This window comes from Cervus elaphus, chromosome 31 (genome assembly GCF_910594005.1).
Source record: "Cervus elaphus chromosome 31, mCerEla1.1, whole genome shotgun sequence".
In the NCBI taxonomy this organism is placed as follows: domain Eukaryota; kingdom Metazoa; phylum Chordata; class Mammalia; order Artiodactyla; family Cervidae; genus Cervus; species Cervus elaphus.
The window spans coordinates 51,803,843-51,826,630 of NC_057845.1; the positions used below are offsets into that span (position 1 = coordinate 51,803,843).

A 22,788-nucleotide genomic window follows, 5' to 3' on the forward strand; every position below is an offset into this window, starting at 1 on the left:
TGCCAAAGAAGTCCTTGCAAAAATCCCAGTAACAGCCGGTGGGATCAGAATTCCCTGTGCATCCCAGGAGAGTGCAACTGTGGAACAAACCAAAGGAAAGGAGGGAAATCTGAAACTCAAAAGGAGAAGCAAGTGTGCAGTGGGGAAGGTCACACGTTGTGCTGGTCATGGGGCAGGGGGCCACAAATAAGAAGAAGTCTCCTTTGCAAAGGGAAAACACAGCTGCTAGACTTAACAACCCAAAAGACTTTTCAGATTTCTAGGGGCTCAGTATGACCGCTAGAGAGGCGGGAGTGGAGATAAGGGAGCTGAAATCTGTTTTGACCACTCAGTTGGAGTAACATTTCTCCATTATCACTGTAGGCAGTAGAAGAAGCCACGAGGTCGCAAAGTTGAACAAGACTGAGCGATGAAACGCAGGATATAGTAGCAAGTGTTAAAGAGCCATGCAAGTTACTGATGTGGAAAGGAGAAAAAAGATGAAATACTCATGGAATTTTAAAAATTTGCAATGTAACTGACATAATATATTACTTTAAGGGGTACAACATAACTTGATGTAACACAGTAAGTTTAGTCAATATCTATCACCTTACATAGTTAATTTTTCTTGTCAAACTTTTAAGATTTACTCTTAAGATGGGATTTTTCACTGCTGTTAAGATTTTCAAAATGCCTATGAATTCTGCATATTTGCTTTTTTCATGTTTCTAACCCACTTACCAAAAACATTCTCCCTTCCAAATTAAGCCAACCTCTACCAAAAGCAACTTAAATAATATTTACTATTTCTAACATACTTATTTTGAAGTTTTCCTCACTCTTCCTCCTAAGACTGAGCATTCAAACATTCATTAAGCCTTACCACAGTTGCCATTTCCTCCTCCGTCTGGCTCCACCAGCATGGCCAACCAGGGTTGCAAAGATGGGAGGTGCTCTGAAAACCTCAGCTGATGAATTGCTTTCCTTTAGCTGATATTCTTAAACATTACTTCCTGGTCCTCTCTGATTTGTCTGTGGATTTATGCCCAAAGTAAAAGATGGCTCTGTGTCTCCCTAGAAACGATTGCCTGTGCAGGTCCAGAAATTTCCTATCAAAAGATCAACCAGTCAAAAGTCTAAGCTGATGAGAAATGACCAAGCCAGAGCTCATGGGACTCAGGACCTAAAACAAAGCTTTGAGCTTTTATTTTTTGTTTTCTATCTAGAAACACATTAATTTTTGTGGCGTATAGTTCAGAAATTGCACAATTTTTATATATTGAAATATGCATAATACACAAAATGTATAGCCACATTATATAGGGCTGTTTGGGACCCTGAAGGTGAGTATTACGGGTGCTTTTCCATCATCACTCATGACCAGGTTCAGTGGTTTTATTGGCGATAGGATGGTGAGCCATGAATATTTAGTCTTGTTTCTGGAATTCAGTTGTTTTGCTGATATTTCTGGATCATGTCTTTCTTCCCATTAATATCTTAAGTGTCTATAAGCCCAAAATTGCCTCTTCCTTCCAAAATACAAAAATGTACTGAGTATGCCTGCATTAGCAGTTTTTTTCTTTTTCTTCCTCTAAAGAAATCAGATTGGTTAGAAAAGAAACCAACCAGTGTCAAGGAATTGCTTCTCAATTCTTTCTAATAAGAACATGAAATTTTGTGCTGGGGCTGGGAAATTAGCAAAGATGGAAGTGCAGAGTCTCAGGAGGTGAGTCTCAGTTCTGTATTCATTAGCAAGGTGGCACTAGAAGCATTTAGTAGTATTTTATAGCTGAGTGTTATAAAAAAAAAAGCTGCAATTTTTTGTCTCATATAAAGAAACTTGATTTCCCTATTATTTCCTGGTAGTCCCCAGTTTCCCAGTTTGATTCCAGTGTTCCAGTCTAGAAACTGGTCTTTCTGGTTAGTCACTCAATAAAAGGCCTTCATGTTCTGTCCCTGTTTCCTTTTACCCCAAATTACCTCCTGAATAACCACCCTCTCATGTTCTCTTTGGCTTCATCCTGTTTCTTCCCCTTTCACAGTTTATTATCAGCCACGTAAGTCTCCTTTATCCCTGGGCTATTTGGTACTTTGTGTCTGGACAGTTTCTGCACCTGTGGCTGTGAACAAGTGTCTATAAATCTTCCTAAATCATGTCAAGAATGAGTCCTAAGAAAGATATGGTAGCATGCCGATTGCTATTCTTCCCGAGGTAAAGGCTGCAGAATCCCACGCTTGGTCCTTTATCCTGACTTGTCTTGCTGTCCCTTCCGTTTTCATTCTTCAGTGATACGGAATGTTGAGCTTCAATTTTCTGTCTTTGTGATTCTCTTCAAAATCTCCTTTCCTAGATGCTTCTGTTCATAATATGAGAATAAGCTAACTTGTTGAGTAATAGCAATGATACATACTCATGGTGAAAAAACAACAGCACTACAGAGAAGTGTAATGGAAGAACGAACCCACCTTTAACCTTTCTCTGTGCTTCACGTCTATTAACACTTTCCATTGGCAATTGAGTTCTGCTAACAGATCTGTATTTATATCTTATGACATTTGTAACGCATATTTGGGCTTCACAGGTGGCTCAACTATAAGAATCCGCCTGCCATGCAGGAGACTCTGGCTCCATCCCTGGGTCGGGAAGATGCCCTGGAGAAGAAAACGGCAACCCATTCCAATATTCTTGCCTGGAGAAGTCCATGGACAGAGGAGCCTGACAGGCTATAGTCCATGGGGTTGCAAACGAGTTGGATACAATTTAGTGACTAAACAAACCCATTTTCATGTATGTTCATTTCTAAACTTGTCTCTTAGATGCCTTTCTTTCTACAGATAGCAATGCAATACTGTGCTTACTCGTTCTTTATTTCTTCCTTTGTTTTCCATGACATCTTATCAGATACTCATTATACAACTATTTATGGAGAACCCATTATGGCCAGAGAACACAAGAAACACCAAAGTACATAAAAAACCAGAAATACCTCTTGCCCTGTTGCTTTAATTCTCTTAGCACTAAACCTGTACCTTCTCTTCTGATCTAACTTTGATTTGCTAACTACCAAGATAATTATGTCTGGAATTAAAAATAGCTATTCTGTATTTTTCTGTTGCAGCAGAATTGATGTTGGTCATCTTTTTGCAATTTTCGGTCAAATTGGGATTTTTCATCCCTGAAGTTTCCTTTCTTTTTTTTTGGGGGGGGGGGTTGTATCTGGGTGTGCTGGAGTCTTCTTATCTTTGGCCTCAATATACATTGGATCAGATACAAATGCTGTATTTGTTGCTTTTTATTTTGAGAAATCAGAAAAAGATATGTTGGCACATGGTCAACACTATTCTGCTACATTCAAACATCTCCATTTCTACCAACACCAATATTTTTATAACAATGATAACAATAAAAGTCTTATTTGAGGTATATATAACTTATAAAAATGCAAATAGGTATTTTCATCTGCGACACTCATTTCCCCTTTAAGTGTGAGTGAAGCGCTGTATCCTCCTCTGTCAAATTCTGGCAAAATCCTTTTATACTTCCACAAATATCAGCCATCTATGTCTTCATTACTTTCTGTTCCTTGTCCTTTGGTGCACTGGGCTGTCATTGTACAACAATTTTAGCACTTTTATCTTGAGGCATGGAATGGCCCAGCTGTCCCTTGCGATGATAGAGCTACCTCCAATAATTTCCAAATAAAAGCAAATTCTATCAGTTTTAATTCTGTATATGCATTTGCTAAGAAAGAGTGGTTCATTGTTAATACAAAGTGCGACTAGTTTGGTATCTTCATTTCATAAAAGCCAATGATATTTAAGATATGAGTTTTTATATCAGAGTAAATGATGTTATTAATTCTGTAAGCTGTTCCAGAAACCATAAAGTACCCCCTTTCTTCTGAGTTATTACTACAGGTCAAAAGTCCCAGTTCCCTGATTGCAGGTGAATTCAGTTATTCCCCGAGTCCAGCATCTTCTCTCTTCTAGATTTACATTCTTTTTCAACTCAACTCTATTTCTAGGCCCTTTCCAAATACACTCCCCGTTTTACTGGTTTCTTTGTTCTTGAGGAGACTACATAAAGAGTAAATGACTCCTGCATAGTTTTCTGTTTTCTGGGACATGCGATCTGTCTCTTCAAACTGAGCCTCTTCTTAAGGATACCACGATCCTCTCATACTTCTCTACGGGAGATCACTTTTTCCTCTACCCCCTCCACCCCTCACCAGCACTACAAGCAGGAGTCATGGACATTTTCAAACGTTCTTGACCTGTCCTTTTGAAATTCACTTATGGTGCTAAGTCTTAAGTATTCACGATGTTCCATCTACTTTCAGAACACTCACCCTTTGATCAACGATTTTGACCCTGAGTTGAATGGTTTATCCCTCTCTACTCCAATCCCTGCCCCCCTGCAGCACCTCCAGGATTAAAGTCTAAAACAAAAAACAATCTCCAACATTTCTCCTGCTTGATGATTACCACTTCGGGTACGTATTTCAAATCCAGTTTTTCCCTGGCCTCCTCGGGTCCTCCCCTCTTTCCATTTTTCTGGTTCTTTTCTCACTTAGCCTCCTGAGCAACTCTGGGCAATCTGAGTCTGCTCCTCGCAGCTTCCACAGGTACTGACTGACTTTACTCTCCATCCACGTCCACCTACAGAAAGTGAGGACATCAAGTGGCTTTGATCTCAGTAGACCAGGAAGCCAGCAAACTGACCTGAGACTAAGAGGTAGATGCAGGACCAAGTCCTTAAGGGGAAGCTCTTTGCTTTCAAGTTGTTTTTCTGAGAATTATACTCTTGCCCAAATGTTTGGGCTTGCTCATGGTGGTGCTTTAATTTGAACCGTCTCCCAGCCTCCTCCTCCCCGCGTCCTGCAGAGAAAGCTGCCGCGTTTGACGAAGCAAACCGCTCCCCTCAACAGGCGCGTCTACTGCCCTCTAGTGTTCACTACGGGTGCTGCACGGTGGTAGGTGGATTCTGCGGAATGACGACGAACGTGGTTCTCAATCCCTTAGGTCTATTACCTTCCCCGACCCCCCTTTAAAATCTCTTGCTAACATGTTTCCCACAAATCCAAACTTACTTTTTCAAGATCATCCCTCGATCGAATCCATTTGGTGTACGCCCCCTCCCTTCGCTTGGAATGTCTGTGTTGGGTCTACCTGTTCCTGCCTCTGAAGAAATGCACCTTTTCTGAGATAAAGAGGAAACCAGGTTTTTAGGGCTGAAAGAACAGATGAACAAGTGAGCAGACAGGAGAAATACGGAAAGAGCAGAAATGGAGGCAAGTGTGGACAACTCTTCCCAGAAGTGCATCATCAAGGAGAAGGAAAAATCTGATAGAAGATGGCATAGTTGAAGTTAGGAGGGAAAACTTAAAGTTTATTTGTAATTTGATGAGAAGCCTCCAGTAAAAAGAAATTCAGCCCTAAAACACATCCCAAAACAAACAGCAGAGAGTCCTTCATCCCCTACTCTCCCGCTTTTTCCCCTTTTTATCTCCCTTCACTCTTTATATATACAAAGTGTCAGTCACTCTGCATTGACTATAAGTTTGGTCAATATGGGCTTCCCTGGTGGCTCAGACAATAAAGAATCTGACTGCAAAGTGGGAGACCTGAGTTCAGTCCTTGGGTTGGGAAGATCCCCTGGAGAGGAGCATGGCAACCCACTCCAGTATTCTTGCCTGGAGAACCCCATGGACAGAGGAACCTGGCGGGCTACAGTCCATGGGGTCAGTGTATATTCAATCAAATTGTATCAGCTGGAGAACATTGCACTGGTCAAATTATGAAGCCCAAGTGTTGAAGCTGAAACTCCAATACTTTGGCCACCTGATGTGAAGAGCTGACTCATTGGAAAAGAGCCTGATGCTGGGAAAGATTGAAGGCGGGAGAAGGGGAAGACAGAGGATGAGATGGTTGGATGGCATCACCGACTCAATGAACATGGATTTGGGTGGACTCCGGCAGTTGGTGATGGACAGGCAGGCTTGGCGTGCTGCGGTTCATGGGGTTGCAAAGAGTCGGACACGACTGGGCGACTGAACTGAAGCAATATCACAAGTACGTTTTCCTGAAAGGTTCATGCTTTTGTCTAAATCATCTATCTCCTACATGATAAGGAAAGTGAGCCTGAGGTGAAGGGCTATTTTATCACTGTTTACATCTCTTACAAAACACCAATGTGTTAAACTCTTCAGGACTCAGCTTGCTGGCCGTTGAAGGCTTGCACCTTCTGCAAACTAAATCTAAGTTCAACTCTTCTGGAAGCAAATTCATTTTGCAACATTTCTTACCTCAGTGTGACAAAACTGACGAAATTATTTATTTCAGGTTTGCTATCCAACCTGTTTTCAGTTCAAAAACACAAAGATTGTATGTCAGTTCTGGGTAATGAGACTTGGAAATTAAATGAACTGAGTTTAATCTAAGGTATTATTTTACACAGAACAAAGGGATCCACTCAACATACTAAGTAACAAGAGATACTAACAGCCCACTGGAGAAAATATCACGGTGGTTCTGGATCCAGAAAAGACAGCTTTCTCATGTTTTAGACTGACCTTTGATCTTATGATGAACATGAAAGGATGTTCTGTAAGCAGCTAATGCTTTCTCTCTGGCTCCTGCCACTGGTATGTTTGGTTTTTTGGTGCCCTTCTGCAGAGCTATCAACTGGGAAGACAGATATGCATGCCTTGGAAGGATCCTGAATCTCTGTCTGCCAGCATCTTTTCATCATAAAAGCTGTCAGGGGACATAAGGAAAAAGACATTTCCAGATTTCCTAGAGGGATGATTTAACCACTCTCCCTCCCCCACTCTTGCCCCAGGTGACCAAATTAAATGACCCATATTGGATGTAGAAATTAATAAAATGAGAGAATGGATTAGTCATTGGGGAATTTGAACGTAACTATCTTGATTGAACAGAATCTTTAGAAGAACTGTTGGCAACATTTCAGTTAGAGGTGTGTCAAAAAGGATTCTCTCTTGCTGCTTCCCAAACATTACTCATCTCAAATCCTAGGATTAACCACAGTTAACAGTGGCAAAGTACCTCTCTTGGCCTTAGCAAGCCGAGCTCTCAGTTAAATAATACTTAGTGCAATGGTTAAGATACATGTAGTCAGTCTCCTATTAGATGAAAGTTTAAGATTTCTCAGTTGTCTTGACAGAGACCCCAGAAGCTTCAAAACTTCGGCGAGGCATCCAGAATTCCACATCCTGAAGTGATATTCGACTGCATGTGTAAGCCACAGTAAGAGATTATGAGATTTTTAAAATTTGTCCATCACCCGACTCCAGGCAACGTAAGTGGGAATGAAGGGTTGACTGGAAGATTAAGGCCAAAGGGGATAATAATTTGGAGGGAGTTGCCGGGTGTCTCGTGCTTTCCCTTTTCTTCGAGGAGAAGCATGGGGGGCGGCAAAGAGGCGTGGTTTTCCCCCACCGTGCAAAGCCCTTCTCTGACCTCTCCGAGTGTGAGCAGGAGGGGGCAGGAGAGAAAGGGACAGCGTGAGAGCCTTGACTTGGCAGATACCATCATGATCACGGTTGCAGAGCTCTCTGGATAGCAGCCGTTTAAAGCCCCCCCTTTCTCTGAAGCCTCCCACCCCTTGTTCATCACTGAGACTCTCCTGCAACTCCCTAGGCAAGAAACCATGCATTTTGATCCTAGCCCTTGAGGCTCCTTGTTTAGAAACCCAAATCTGGGTTTTAAACGTCTGCACCACTGACATTTTGGACTCGACAATTCTTTCCCATCCTGTGTCGTCCTCTGCCTGGTAGAATGTTGAGCAGCTTCCCTGGTCTCTAGACAACAGACAGTAGCAGCACCACACCCTCCCCCATCCTCCAGTGGAGGACCAGTTGTCTCCAGACTTGCCAGCCCAGCCGTCCCCTGAGGAGGAGAGTAAAATCGCTCCTGGCTGAGAACCACTCTCCAGCTCTCTTCTCCTGAGGAGTCCTCGCTTCTCCAATGACTCAGCCGGACAAGATCCAAGAACGCTCTCTCCAGCTTCCTCTCAGTGGCCCACATCTGATCCAAGGAAAAACCCAAGCATCCTTGGTCCCAGCTGGTTCCAGGAATGCAGACATATCCTGAGCTTTACCCTAATCCTCTGTGGCCATGGTCTGCTGCTTCAGATTGCTCAGCTATGGCTGGAACAGTGTGTTCCCTAAACTCCAGGGCACGTCCACACCTAACTGGGCTCCTTAAAACCTCCCGCAGCTGACTTGAGGGCTCTTACATGAGAAATCCTCTCCATAATCCTTCTCCCAAGCCCTCATATCTTGACCGTTTTATACCCTTGAAGTGTGATTAAGATGTAACACTTCCTTAACTACTAGTAAATTCTGCCTATACTAGTACTTGCTTCAAATCTTGATGATACCTGGGCTGAATTTCATTTTAACATCCTGCTATGTATTGACAAAAATTATGCAGTGTGTGTTACTCCTTACCTTTGTGTTTTTCTTCACTTGTCATTATGTAGAATGGATGTTTGTAGACCACAGTTTTATAATTATATATTTCATTGCATTAAAAGTTTTCCTCCTATAGGATTTTTTTAAATGTGTACTATTTTAAATGATTCCCTGATGTAAATCAGAACTTTTATCTTTGGCAACATTGTTTTTCCTGACGAAAAGTAACTGACTCTAAAACTGAAGAGAAATTTTAGTCTGTTATGCAGACCACATTTCCAGGAATGTTCTATCAATTTATGCTCCCTCCACAGTGCCTTTACCAGAATTATATCTTACTGTTTTTAATGCTTTATTAATCAGAGACAAATAGCATCTAGTTATTAATTTCTGCTCTGTGCTAATTATTTCAGTTTGCCTATTTTCATTTTGTTCTTTCTAAACATTTTAGGGAAAATCTCAAATTAGCTATTTTTCTTTCCTTGGCTAACTTAAGTGATACATTTTAACTAATGAAGATCTATGGAAACTTTCCATAAGATTTAGAACAACAACAAAAGTTCATCCTTTTGTTCTTTTGCTCTTCCTAGTTCTTTTGCAAATCTGACCCTCTACCTCCCTGGGAAAAAAGAGTATCAAGTGCAAAATTTTGCACATGATCCAAAGAGGGGCTAAGGATTCCTGAAGCCCATAGATCCTTAGACCCCAGGATACAAACCTCATGATCAGAGAATTGCTTTGAGGCACCCCTAGTGTTTGTATGCCGTATTATATACTTAGTGTTTTTTAAAATAGGTATATTTAAGATGTCATTAAGTGCTTCCCTGGTGGCTCAGATGGGAAAGCAACTGCCTGCAATGCAGAAGACCCGGGTTTGATCCCTGGGTCGGGAAGATCCCCTGGAGAAGGAAATGGCAACCCACTCCATTACTCTTGCCTGGAAAATTCCATGGACAGAGGAGCCTGGTAGGCTACAGTCCATGCAGTTGCAAAGAGTCAGACATGACTGAGCAACTTCAATAATAAAAAGATGTTATTTAAAAATTTATACTGGGTTGGGCACTCTATAGAACATTTTAGATTCCCAGTGTTGTATTGCAACATGTAATAAGTATGCAGAATTTCTAAATTTTTATGTTACAAAGTTCAATTACAAAATATCTTGATACTCTTTTTGATGAGATTAAAGTAGAAGCAATTTCAGTATTATCATACTCTTGAATTCTTCCCATGTATTCAGGTCAGGTCAGTCGCTCAGTCATGTCTGACTCTTTGCGACCCCATGAACCACAGCACGCCAGGCCTCCCTGTCCATCACCAACTCTCAGAGTTTACTCAAACCCATGTCCATCGAGTCGGTGATGCCATCCAGCCATCTCATCCTCTGTCGTCCCCTTCTCCTCCTGCCCCCAATCCCTCCCAGCATCAGGGTCTTTTCCAATGAGTCAACTCTTCACATCAGGTGGCCAAAGTACTGGAGTTTCAGCTTCAGCGTCAGTCCTTCCAATGAACACCCAGGACTGATCTCCTTTAGGATGGACTGGTTGGATCTCCTTGCAGTCCAAGGGACTCTCAAGAGTCTTCTCCAACACCATTGTTCAAAAGCATCAATTCTTCTGTGCTCAGCTTTCTTCACAGTCCAACTCTCACATCCATACATGACCACTGGAAAAACCATAGCCTTGACTAGGTGGACCTTTGTTGGCAAAGTAATGTCTCTGCTTTTTAATATGCTGTCTAGGTTGGTCATAACTTTCCTTCCAAGGAGTGTCTTTTAATTTCATGGCTTAATATTTACTAAATAGTGTAACAGCTTTGTTGAAATAGTGAGTCATAGCTCTACCCATTGATTTTTCCTCACAATTTTTCCTCTTATAGCATGCATTATGTGACTCAGCTTCATCTAATAAATGAGAGAATTTGGACCATATCATCTCTGTGACATCTGATCCTAGCTCTGACAGTTACAAATTCAGTGTTTATTCATTATGTTTATTTTGCTTCATATCTCCATTCAGGAACAATGCCCCACTTAGTCAATTTTACTTGGGATACATTTCATCTCATACCATTATAATCACTATCCTTACTCCATTAGTGGAGAATGGGGGGTTAAGACTTATAAAGGGAGTCCTTGAACTTCAGAGATGGAAAGGATCTGAGCTCCCTGAGTGATCTATTAGAAAACACTTTAGTCAAGTTCCCAGAAAGATTCATTAGGACCTTTATTCTTCATCCATGTCTCTTGCTATATAGACCATCTTCTATTTCAGCTGCTCCCCACGAGACTTTCTGCACCAAGGCAGAGAAAAAGATAACTTAAGCTGTTGTCATGCAGTCACTAAATTGTGTCCGACTCTCTGCAACCACATGTACGGCAACACCACAGACTCCTTTGTCCTTCATTACCTCCCAGAGTTTGCTCAAATTCATGTTCATTGGGTCAGGGATGCCATCTAACCGTTTTATCCCTCTGCTGCCCCCTTCTATTGCCTTCCATCTTTCCCAGTGTCATTTCCCAGTGACAAGTTGGCTGTTTGGTTTGTATCAGGTGGCCAACCTATGTTTATTTTTCATTCTCAACACCCTTCTACATTTGTAAACTTCAGAGTGGACTGCGCCTAGAAGAAAATGCTGATATGCAGTTGCACATTCAGTAACCAACAGGATAGAGACTGACATTGCTTCAGCCATTCCAAATACACGTCCCAAGAATAGCCAGCCACATAGGGAGCTGTCACTGACTCCACGGGGATGAGGGTGGAGTTAACTCTGGGATGTCCTGCAAAGGGTGCCTTACTACTTCACTTACCACAAAGATGCTCCCTGTCGTCAACAGAACCATTTCCAACTACATCATTTTGCTCAAAATACCACTTTAATTTTTGCTTCATTTTTCTTGTACTACTGGATTTACAGCTGCAATAAACTCTTAAGTCAATAAATCCATCCTATGGAAAGCAAGGTGGAAAGGGAAATAAATATTTAAGACGACCAATTATTTTTTATTTGTGAAGTCATCATTCATGAGCAGGACCTTCAGGACAATTTAATACAACTCACGAGATATTGGCATGAAACTCTTCCCTGGCACTTCATTAAAAAGAACTGGTGTAAGCTGTATAGAGACAAGTAATTATAAGTGAGTACGTTTTTCAGAGAAAAGGTATACTTTTTCTTTTCTTTGGCCAAGTGCAGCACGTGGGATCTTAGTTCCTTAACCAGAGATCAAACCTGTACCCCCTCCTACAGTGGAAGCGTGGAGTCTTCACCCCTGGACCCCAGGAAAGTTCTGAAAATGTTTACTTTCTATGACAAAAAGAGTCTGCATTGCCATGATGGAAGGCCGAGTTCTCACAGTGAACACCTTACAGGGGTTTCTTCTGAATACATTCAGGTTTTGTCCTCCACTCAGGGAGGAGACCAGGTACCAATTTTCAGTTACAGGGAAACATCCAGTATGTAGCTAAATTCCTTACTGTTTTAGAGAAACTGGTTGAGGTTTTTGAACTGCTAATCTGCATGATTCCTTTGAATCCCATCATTTTCAGTATGAATCAAAATTAACTTTTTTAAAAAAGATTTTGTTGTGTTCAGTCTTAGAAAAGATTAAGGGTTGCAAGTTTAGGTAGTTTCCCTCATCCTGTTTTAATTTGGTAAAACATTCTCAGTTGAAAAATAGCCTGTGCCATTCCTAGAATCATATACTTCCAACCTTGCTCAGCCAAATGCTTGACTATTTTAAGAAAGGTGGCCAGCTCTAGGGGAGATGTCTGACCATTCTGCTTTCCCATGTACTCCCAGCATCTTCAGCCCAGGAAAAGATGCTATCTGCTGATTCTCTTTGGAATATTCTCTTTGGAAAATTCTGTTTACAAAAACAGGACGTGACCAAGTATCCTTTTTCCTTGGAAATAAAGGACTTTAGGCTTACTGTTCTATAAAGTGATGTGTTTGAGTCTTTAAGACTTGAGACTTAATTCTACCAAATCTAAGAAAAGGGAGGATCCACCAGTGTTTATGGGTGTAAAGCAAAGCTCGTTTGGCTGGTTAATGGCTTTTTTGAGATTCCCATGTTAAAAATTTTTCTTCAACCCCAGGCGAGCTTGCAAGGGCTCTAGCGGCCGCGGGGCGTGCCGCCGGCCGCAGCTCCTGCCTGAGCGACTGCAGACCCCCCCGGCGGGCGCCTTCCCTTAGCCTCTCCTCCCCGCGGCGGGCCCGGCGAGCGGGTAGCCGCGACCGCGTCCGGGAGACACTACCCGACGGATTCAAGATGACCAACGAAGAACCTCTTCCCAAAAAGGTTCGACTGAGTGAAACAGACTTCAAAGTTATGGCACGAGATGAATTAATTTTAAGGTGGAAACAGTATGAAGCATATGTGCAAGCTTTGGAGGGCAAGTACACAGATCTCAACTCTAATGATGTAACTGGCTTAAGGGAATCTGAAGAAAAACTAAAGCAACAGCAGCAAGAATCTGCACGCAGGGAAAACATTCTTGTAATGCGACTAGCAACCAAGGAGCAAGAGATGCAAGAGTGTACTACTCAGATCCAGTACCTCAAGCAAGTCCAGCAGCCTAGCGTTGCCCAACTGAGATCAACAATGGTGGACCCAGCGACCAACTTGTTATTCCTAAAAATGAAAAGTGAACTGGAACAGGCTAAAGACAAACTGGAACAAGCCCAAAATGAACTGAGTGCCTGGAAGTTTACGCCTGATAGCCAAACAGGCAAAAAGTTAATGGCGAAGTGTCGAATGCTTATCCAGGAGAATCAAGAGCTTGGAAGGCAGCTGTCCCAGGGGCGTATTGCGCAACTTGAAGCAGAGTTGGCTTTACAGAAGAAATATAGTGAGGAGCTTAAAAGCAGTCAGGATGAACTGAATGACTTCATCATTCAACTTGACGAAGAAGTAGAGGGTATGCAGAGTACCATTCTAGTTCTTCAGCAACAGCTGAAGGAGACGCGCCAGCAGTTGGCCCAGTACCAACAGCAGCAGTCTCAAGCCCCAGGCCCGAGCACCGGCAGGACTACGTCTTCTGAGCCTGTAGGACAGGCAGAGGCCACAGGTAGACTGCAGTCGTTGGCCAACGGACCAAGTAATGGCAGTTCCTCCCGGCAGAGGACGTCTGGGTCTGGATTTCACAGGGAGGGGGACACAGCCGAAGATGACTTTCCTTCTTCGCCAGGGAATGGGAATAAGGCCTCCAGCAGCTCGGAGGAGAGAACTGGCAGAGGTAGTAGTTACGTAAACCAACTCAGTGCGGGGTATGAAAGTGTAGACGCTCCCACGGGCAGTGAAAACTCTCTCACACACCACTCAAATGACACAGACTCCAATCATGACCCGCAAGAGGAGAAAACCGTGAGTGGGAAAGGTAACCGAACTGCGGGTTCCCGCCACGTTCAGAATGGTTTGGACTCAAGTGTAAATGTACAGAGTTCAGTTTTGTAAAAAAAAAAAAAAAATTTCCAGCGAATTTTTATACAGTGTCATTTAATTTGGAAGAGGATACTGTCCAGTTAATTAACGCATACTTTTGTCACAATTTGCCTTTTTTGTGGGTGGTTTTTTTTTTTGTTTTTTTGTTTTTTTCCCTTTCTTCTTTGCTTCAATACCTCTGCCACTTTGGAAATTGTAACAGTTAATTACTTTGAATGTTGCTAAAAGGACATTTTGTGTAGGGTCAGGTTATTTTTATATGAGTTAATGTGAAGTTGTAAATGGAACTCTTTCCTTAAAGTATAACACAGTGATGTCTGTGTGAATCTGTGTCTACCCTAGAACCTGTGCTGTGTGAGGGCATTCTTACTCATGCTGTTACTATGCTTATGCACCATTCAGACTTGTCAGAGTAGATGTGGGTTTATGACTGCCAAGTTTGCCCAGTACAGTAGTTTTATCACTAAAAGTTGGACTTGTTGAAGGAGTCCTATAGTAGTTTCAGTGTTAGATACAGTTTTTCCCACCATACATCTGTGCATTTTCTCTTTAGGTGATTGAATGTTTAATTTGTGTGCATAGTTACTCAGTTTTTATGAATTGTTGTATCCTGTTAATGCATATTGCTCTGTGACTCCAGTATATCTTACCTGTACTGACCAAACTTAAATAAAGATTTTTATTGTAACTCCTTAAAAAAAAAAAAAAAAATTTTCTTCAAGTTAATTCAGTCATTTTTATTATTGATTTTACAATGTTGTTTTATTTTCTGCTGTACAACTTGAATCAACCATCAGTTCAGTTGCGTCTGACTCTTTGCGACCCCATGAATCGCAGCACGCCAGGCCTCCCTGTCCATCACCAACTCCCGGAGTCCACCCAAACCCATGTCCATTGAGTCAGTGATGCCATCCAACCATCTCATCCTCTGTCGTCCCCTTCTCCTCCTGCCCCCAATCCCTCCCAGCATCAGGGTCTTTTCCAATGAGTCAGCTCTTCGCATGAGGTGGTCAAAGTACTGGAGGAGTTTCAGCTTCAGCATCAGTCCTTCCAATGAACACCCAGGACTGATCTCCTTTAGGATGGACTGGTTGGATCTCCTTGCAGTCCAAGGGACTCTCAAGAGTCTTCTCCAACATCACAGTTCAAAAGGATCAATTTTTCGGCGCTCAGCTTTCTTCACAGTCCAACTCTCACATCCATACATGACCACTGGAAAAACTATAGCCTTGAATCAACCGTAAGTATACATATATCGCCTCCCTTCCGCCTCCCATCCTACCTCACCAGGTGGTCAGAGTGCCAGGTTGGGCGCCCTATGTTATTTCCTCCCACTAGGAAAAAAATGGTGTTGATGAACCTATTTGCAGGGAAGGAATGGAGACAGATGTGGAGAACAGACTCGGGAGCACAGTCAGGGAGGGAGAATTGGGGCAAATTGGGAAAGTGGCACTGACATATACACAGTCATGGTTAGTGGCTTTTAAGTTTTCCTTTTTTAAAAAGACAACATGTCAGACATTGTAAGCTAGTGTGTTAATCACTATAGCATTTCTTCAAAATGTATTATACTTTAAATTTTTACTGTGGATGGTCAGAAAAAGAAAATATTTAAAAATCATTTCACTACCTTTAGGTTATTAGATTTTCTTTCTTTTTTTTTTTTTTTTTTAACGGCAGGCATCTTTATCCCATCAATAGTGAATGTCTTATAAGAGAGAAGACTTCTGCTAACAGCTGGGTGTGGTGCAAGTGTCCTGAAGGAAGTCAGCTCAAATGTACCCAAAACATCCAGTGGTTTTACCTTTCCTCCACCTGCTTTTCCTACTGCTCACCTCCACTTCACTTGTGAATCCCTAGCAGAGCTATGGCCGAGACAAGGGAAATTATTAGAGAGTTGAAATGTAAGGTGACATCAAGGTATCATCTCCAGACTTGGTGGGACACAACCATTATTTTCCAGAAGCAGGACTTGCAGGTGTGGCGGACAGAAGGTGGGTGATACAGTGTCTAACCACGGGTGCATCTGCTTCTAGGCCTTGTTCCTGTGTCTCCAGGGCTGACGGATCAATACAGTCATTTCCTGGGTAGTTATTGTGTATATTTACCAAAAGGTCACAGAAGCATCTTCCCTGCGAAGACTGAGCTGGTCTGTTATAAGGCGGATACTCCAATATTTCCATAAAACTTTATATTTTATGATATTTTGTGATGATTCATTTTACGAGTCTTGCTTCAGTGATCACAGTTTTTGGTCTCACCTGGGCATGATGGATGACAATGTAGATTGAACAATGTTGCCTTTAGAACATTTGGTATTTTATGATAGGGCACAGTGGGTGGGTGGTCCTAACACATTTTCTCACCCAGGCTTCTAAAGCGCTAGGCAACCTCTGCCAGGAGACAAGCAAAAGTATCTTCATTGTGTGGTTTTAAAATGGGCAGCCTGGCTAATCTACAGCCAAAGACTATGGTTATGGGTGAGGAGACCTTTTTACTTAACTAAGTGCAGCCTCTTTCAAAGGCTCCTGCAAGCAAAACATTTCCTGTTTTCATTGGAGCATTCTGTTGTGTAGTCAGGCAAATTAATCCTCACAATTTGCAGTTAGATCTCCCTTTCCAATTTTCATCCTATTAAGATTTTGTGTAAATTTGCATTGGTGAGACAGTTCTGGTGAATGTAATTTAATAGTTTGTGTTCATCTTGGAGAGGGCTTTAAGTAAAATGTTTCTTCTGTAAAAAAGAACAAATCTTGTCTTCAATTGATCTATAGATTCAGGATAGGTAAGAGGGGGGGAAAGGAACTACAGAAAAGGCAAGATATTTCTCCAAATGTGACTAGGAGGCATGCAATAGAGAATGTCCAAACCAGCTTTTCTTTGGGGCAATCCAAAGGAAAACTAGTGTTTCTGTGGTTGAACTACGGGAGCCCCCACGGCACATAGAACTGTAAGAAGTCCGACATTGGCCTTGAGCCAGAATGGGGGTCATAAATTCTATGTCAGAATCAAGTGTGGACATCAAAATACAGATTCCTAGACACTAACGTGAATTACAGCATCAAAACTACTTGGGATGGAGTCCAAGAAGCTGCAGTTTCCTCAGGTGATGTCTTATATGTCCTAAGATTTGGGAGTCATGGACCTATGCTGTTTTTCTTATCCATGTCTATCTTCGTAGACAATGATAACATCTAACAACTCTCCAAGTGGCTCTATAATCATGGCTTACTCACACGAATTTATAAACCTTTATTCAGACTAATTAGAAAAATCATGACCCACAAGATTCAGCCTCAGAATGAGTCATGAGCACAGTCTAGCCAAAAGTTAATTTCAAAATAACAGCAAGTCTTTCACTTCTGGAAGGTGACTTGCAAGGCATTTATAGGTTTCTGCACAAACCCCCTTCCTCTCCCATCTGCTCTCCCACGCTCATCCTGGGCGGTCTCCACTGCCCCCTTCCTTCACGTGCCTGCCCCAACCACGGGAACAGTTCATTCTTTTATTCCAATTTCTTGTATTTCTGAATCACAAAACTCTAAAAAGTGAGTTTGGTGAGGGAAGGATCTTCTTTAGAGGTTGAAGGGGGTGGGGGGTGGAAATTGGATGAAGACAAAGCCATCTGGCGAGCCTCAGGAGAGTTTGAGAGTCTCTACACAGTTTTATTCCCAAAACGTTTATGGATTTATATATCATGTTCTCAGGATGGAGTAGACTACAGGGAAGAGTTAAATGGGGGTCAAGATATGGAAGCATAAATTTCTGTTTCCTAAGGGAGTTTGGTTCCATTACTATGTTGTTTTGTGGAGGGTGTTCTAATGAGGGGGAGAGAGATACATTGAAACTTAAGCTTTTTCATGGTCTCTCTGAAATGTGTGTGCCTCCCTTTACATCTATAAAAGTTTAAGAAAAAAATTTTCCCCCAGGAGGTGAAATTTTAGAAGTATATGATAAAAAACAAGGGAAACAAAGTCATGTAGTACAACTTCGGCGCAACAGAAAATACTCAGGTGGAATATGATCTCCAGGTGATAGTCATGACCTGCCATGAATCAGTTGTTTTAAAAGTGGGATCAATTTGAAATGAAGGTAGAAAGTTAAAGCTGATATGCACGTGAAAATAGCCGATTTATTATTAAGTAAAAGAACAACCGTTAGTATATTTTGGGGAACGGTAGGGGGGAGGCCCACATCCCAAGACGCATGCTGGCCACTCTCCATGGGTTCTCTCTCATTCTAACAACAGCCTTACAGGTAGCCTTACTCTTATTTTACAGAAGAGAAAACTGATCTTCAGAGTTTAAATAAACCAGCTAACGCAGCAAAACTGGGATGTGGGTGGATCCAAGACTTAAGATCTAGTCAGCCTTCCTGGGGTTTCCCCAGTGGCTAAAGAATCCACTGCACTGCAGGAAACGCAGGAGATGTGGCTTTGATCCCTGCACTGGGAACACCCCCTGGAGAAGGGAATGGCAACCCACCCCAGTATTCTTGCCTGGAGAATCCCAGGGACAGAGGGGCCTGGCGGGAGACAGCTGTGGACTCACAGAGTCAGACACGGCTGAAGCGACTGGGCACGACCTTCCTCTAAGACGTGCCTTCATATCACACAACACTGCCCTCGATTTACTAAAGCTGAATTCTCTTTCTGGAATAGATGGGACAGGCTCAGTGCAGTGGGTTGCCGTGGACTTCTGTGTATGAGCAGCTTGTCAGGGCAAGTGTGTAAGGTAAGGTGACTCAGGGTCTGAAGACGCCGCACCTGGGAACCTGTTTCCTTCAGACCTGGTGCTGCCCAAGGTGAAGCCGGCCACGTCCTTCAAGCCATTTAACCTCAGGGAGACGCGAGCCTCTCCTGCGGGCCCTCGGCCACCACACCCACCTGGCTGAGCAGGACAGGAGGTGTCCGCCCTCCTCTCGGCCCCTTCCTGCGTCCAGGTTTGAGGAACACTTCTGTCCATTCTGGAAGCCTCGGCCCCTCCCTCCTGGCCCAGTTTAGCCGCCAGCACCCTACAGACAACAGGGCCTTCCCAGGTGGCTCAGGGTAAAGAATCTGCCTGCCAGTGCAGGAGACGCAGGTTCAATCCCTGGGGCGGGAAGATCCCTGAAGAAATGGCAGCTCACTCCAGTATTCCTGCCTGGAGAATCCCATGGACAGAGGAGCCTGGCGGGCTAGTCTATCAGGTCACAGAGAATCACACATGACTGAGTGAGCAGGCACACATGTGTATCCTCAGACAACAGCCTCTCACTGCTTATGGCTTCCCCCAGGGATATTCTCCCTCCAGGAGGGCCAATGAGATGAATCAGTACACACACCAGTTCTCTTCCAGCGGACCCTGTTTAGTCCTCACCCACACTCTTGGCTAGGACACTAGAGCCTTCCTTTACGACTGTGGAGTTGGTCCTTGCTTTGGCTCATCATTTCCCCCTCTTGGGGGCCTCCCACCTGCATAAAAACTCTCACTCCTCCATTCTCCACGCCTTCTAAAGTGAAAGTGAAGCCGCTCAGTCGTGTCTGACTCTTTGGGACCCCATGGACTGTAGCCTGCACCAGGCTTCTCTGTCCATGGGATTTTCCAGGCAAGAGTACTGGAGTGGGTTGCCATTTCCTTCTCCAGGGGATCTTCCTGACCCAGGGATCAAACCCAGGTCTCAGGGATTGAACCTAGGTCTTCCGCCTTGCAGGCAGACGCTTCATCCTCTGAGCCACCAGGGGAGCTTCTAAAGCCGTTGATTAAAATCTCACTGTCGGTATCATCTGAGAGGCTCAATATGGTCCTGTGATCTTGAGTGATCTTGAGATACAGATATTGAAATTAATCTTAGTGTATTTTCAGAGACATTCTCTTCAGAGTTTTGTCCCAATGACAGAGCCATGAATTTATGAGCTGGGTAATATTATAAAAACTTGGCTTCATTTCATGATTCAAAATCATGAAATTTCAGCTCTGGAAACAGTCCTTCATTTCAGATGATGAATGAGCTAGACTAGTAATAATCATCATGACAGCAGTGACAATTGTTGGTGTGATGTAACCCTTGTTATACATTTAGGACTAGGATTGTGCTTTACACATATGGGCTCATTTAACCCTAAGGAGGCCCTAACGGTATTAACCAAGAAGCACAACATCTGAGTTCTAGTAACATTATCATGGAAATAGAAATGAGTTATCATAACTAGCTACAAAGCCGCATTTGTTCTTGCTGAATGGGCTTCCCAGGTGGCACCCGTGGTAAACAACCCGCTTACCAAAGCACAGATGCAGGAGATACAGGTTCAATCCCTGGGTCAGGAAGTTCCCCTGGAGCAGGGCATGGCAACCCACTCCAGTACGCTTGCCTGGAGAATCCCATGTGGCCTGGTGGGCTACTATCCATGGGGTCGCAAAGAGTCAGACCCAACTGAAGCAACTCAGCATGCACACACCCCCTCATAGTCAGGAAAATAACCCAAATCCAGCAGAAATCCAAACTTTTAGCCCAGATTAAGACTTATTTCCTCCCACAGCACTGACTTTCTACCATTTTTCATAGAATCACTGTCTGAGAAATTCATGAATCGTCACGGTCCCTCACCTGCAGACATTGAGATGTTTTCATTCTTTCACGTGTGACACCTCAGTGACGTTTTGCCAGCTGTGGCAGGTCAGTAGCAACATATGAATTGAAATTTCTGCCTGAAAATGGTTCCTCAGATGGTCAGAAGGAAGCCCAGAGAGCAAGGGATAAGCACATTATATATGGAATCAACAACTGTCAGTGATTCTTAACTTGCATTTTAAGAACTGAAAAGAAAGTAGGCAATAAGCGCTATCTGTCACATCAAGTACCTGTGAATGCTTTAAAACATACTTTTGTGAATTTTTTAAATCTGTAAGGAAAACTTGATGTTCAGCATTTATGACCTAGCTCATTTTCACCCACTGACTTCCAATAGCAAACGAAACCTCTTTCAGTCATGGAATTGCTGGAACGTCCTGAGGAGGCTCACCTCTCCAAGAAGAAAATATGCTGCCGGCCTGGGAAATGGATTCTATAATGTGACTGTTATGCTGATCAGACTCAGTTGTTCTCGACTTGGCCACGACTGTACAAGATTCGAGGATTCTGGGACAAAGATCTCAAACTAGCTCCTGGTGTTCATAGGCTTTCTGGATACCCGGGAGCTGACCATCGGCCCCTAGAAAGCCGCCAGCTCAGCGTGCCCTGCCCACCATGACTTGGAAGCTGGTCTCAGATGCACTTTACGAGAGGCGAGACCCTTGTCCAGGTTTGACCACTTCTGGAGCTAAGTATGGAGACCGACGCCAGACTCTAATCGCTGCCTTTTGCAAAGAACTTCAAGTGGCTGATGTGGGTTTCTCATCAGCATCGTCTCCTCAAACCAATACTACAATAGACAAAATCTAGGCTCACCCTAACTCATTCAAAGCCTGTCTCCCAAGACTGCATTATTTCTCCTGGAAGAGTTGGATGTTTGCTCTTTAATGACTAGGAGAGGTGATAGGGGCTGTGGACAATGGCAGACTAGATGGTGGAAAGTATGTAGTATATTCCAGGCATTTTTTATTCTCACTATAATTGTAACTAAAAGGTCAGAGGAATTGCTTCTGAATTATTAGTTTGGGACCCAGAATCCCCTTTTTATAGGCATCCATGGTACACAGTTCTTCAGTGGGGGCAGAAATTGGCTGAGAAACCAGTTTTCTTCTACTTTGTGGTTTTCCTGGTATAACAGTGCTGGCCACACGTTTGAATCATCTGACAGCATAAACAATTTTGATTTAGTTGGGCTGAGGTGGAGACTCAGTCCCTGGTATTAACATCCCCAGGTGCTTCTGTTCCGAATCAAACTCGTGTCTACTCGCCTGCACGCAGAAGAGCTGATCTACTGATGCCGGGATGCGGCGAAGGAAAGTGCAGCGTTTGTTTGCAAGGCTGACCAGGGAGTATTAGCCTCTAATGCTCGAAATACCCCAACTCCCCAGTCGTTTCAGGGAAAGGTTTATTAAAGACAGGGTGAGCGAGAGGTTTGCAGGGTGAGTGATCAGCTCATGGACAGTCTAATTAGTCAGGAGTCAACATCAACCTTCTGGTTCCAACCAATTTGGGATCTATGTGCTTGTGGTCAGCGTGCAGTTTAACTTCTTCCACCTGGTGGGGGTTTCAGAATCTGCAAACAGCTCAAGGGTATGCAGACTCAGAAGAACTAAAGGTCCTTGATTGTGTTTAGTGGCTAAGCTATTGTTACTGTCTTGCTTGGTTGTTTTCCTTTGTTTCTGCATTTTCTCATTTTTCTGATTAAATTTTCTCTTTGGAATTTGGGGAAGGCCTCAGAAGCTAAGTTTTCTATAAGCAAAGGCCATGAGGTGGTCTTTCCTGGGAAGGTCCCATAGGGTCCTATTCAGTTTAATTTTAGTTATTTAGCCAGAATTGAGATCCAGCAGGTCTTATTAAAATATGAGTTACAACAGCTTAAATGTACACCAGCAGGTATAGTTTAATGGGCGAAAGTCTGAGAGGCTCAGCCAAAATGTTGACAATTGGTGGTATATATGAAAATGCTTTGTAAATTATGAAGTGCTAAACAGATGAGATTTTTTTTTTAATTAATCCCCAGCAAATACTTCCTAAGAGTGCCTATGCTCGAGGTTCTGAAGTTAGTAGCCTTGGTCTTTTTACCGTTAAGAGACGGTGGCCTAATTGTTTACAATCTAATAAATGGTCATGTTTCAAATAAGTATGTCTTATGAATAGTGGCAGTAATTGCGGTCACCTTATTATAGACCAGACAACCAGATACAGTGTTATAGTCTACAGGGCAGCCAGGGGAGTAATGATCTGCAGCAATTATGACACGAGTTAAAAGCCAGGTTGCTTGCTGCAATTTATAAGCGCTCTCACATGAGGAGA

General features: G+C 43.0%; 1 protein-coding gene across 1 annotated transcript; it reads left to right on the top strand.

Annotated features, from left to right (window-relative positions):
• Nucleotides 1-12,603: 12,603 nt before the first annotated feature.
• LOC122687552 (pre-mRNA-splicing regulator WTAP-like) lies at nucleotides 12,604-14,577 on the top strand. Its single transcript, XM_043893108.1, has one exon. It carries the CDS (start codon nucleotides 12,694-12,696, stop codon nucleotides 13,876-13,878), a length of 1,185 nt encoding a protein of 394 aa, XP_043749043.1. The 5' UTR covers nucleotides 12,604-12,693; the 3' UTR covers nucleotides 13,879-14,577.
• The last annotated feature ends 8,211 nt before the right edge of the window (nucleotides 14,578-22,788 follow it).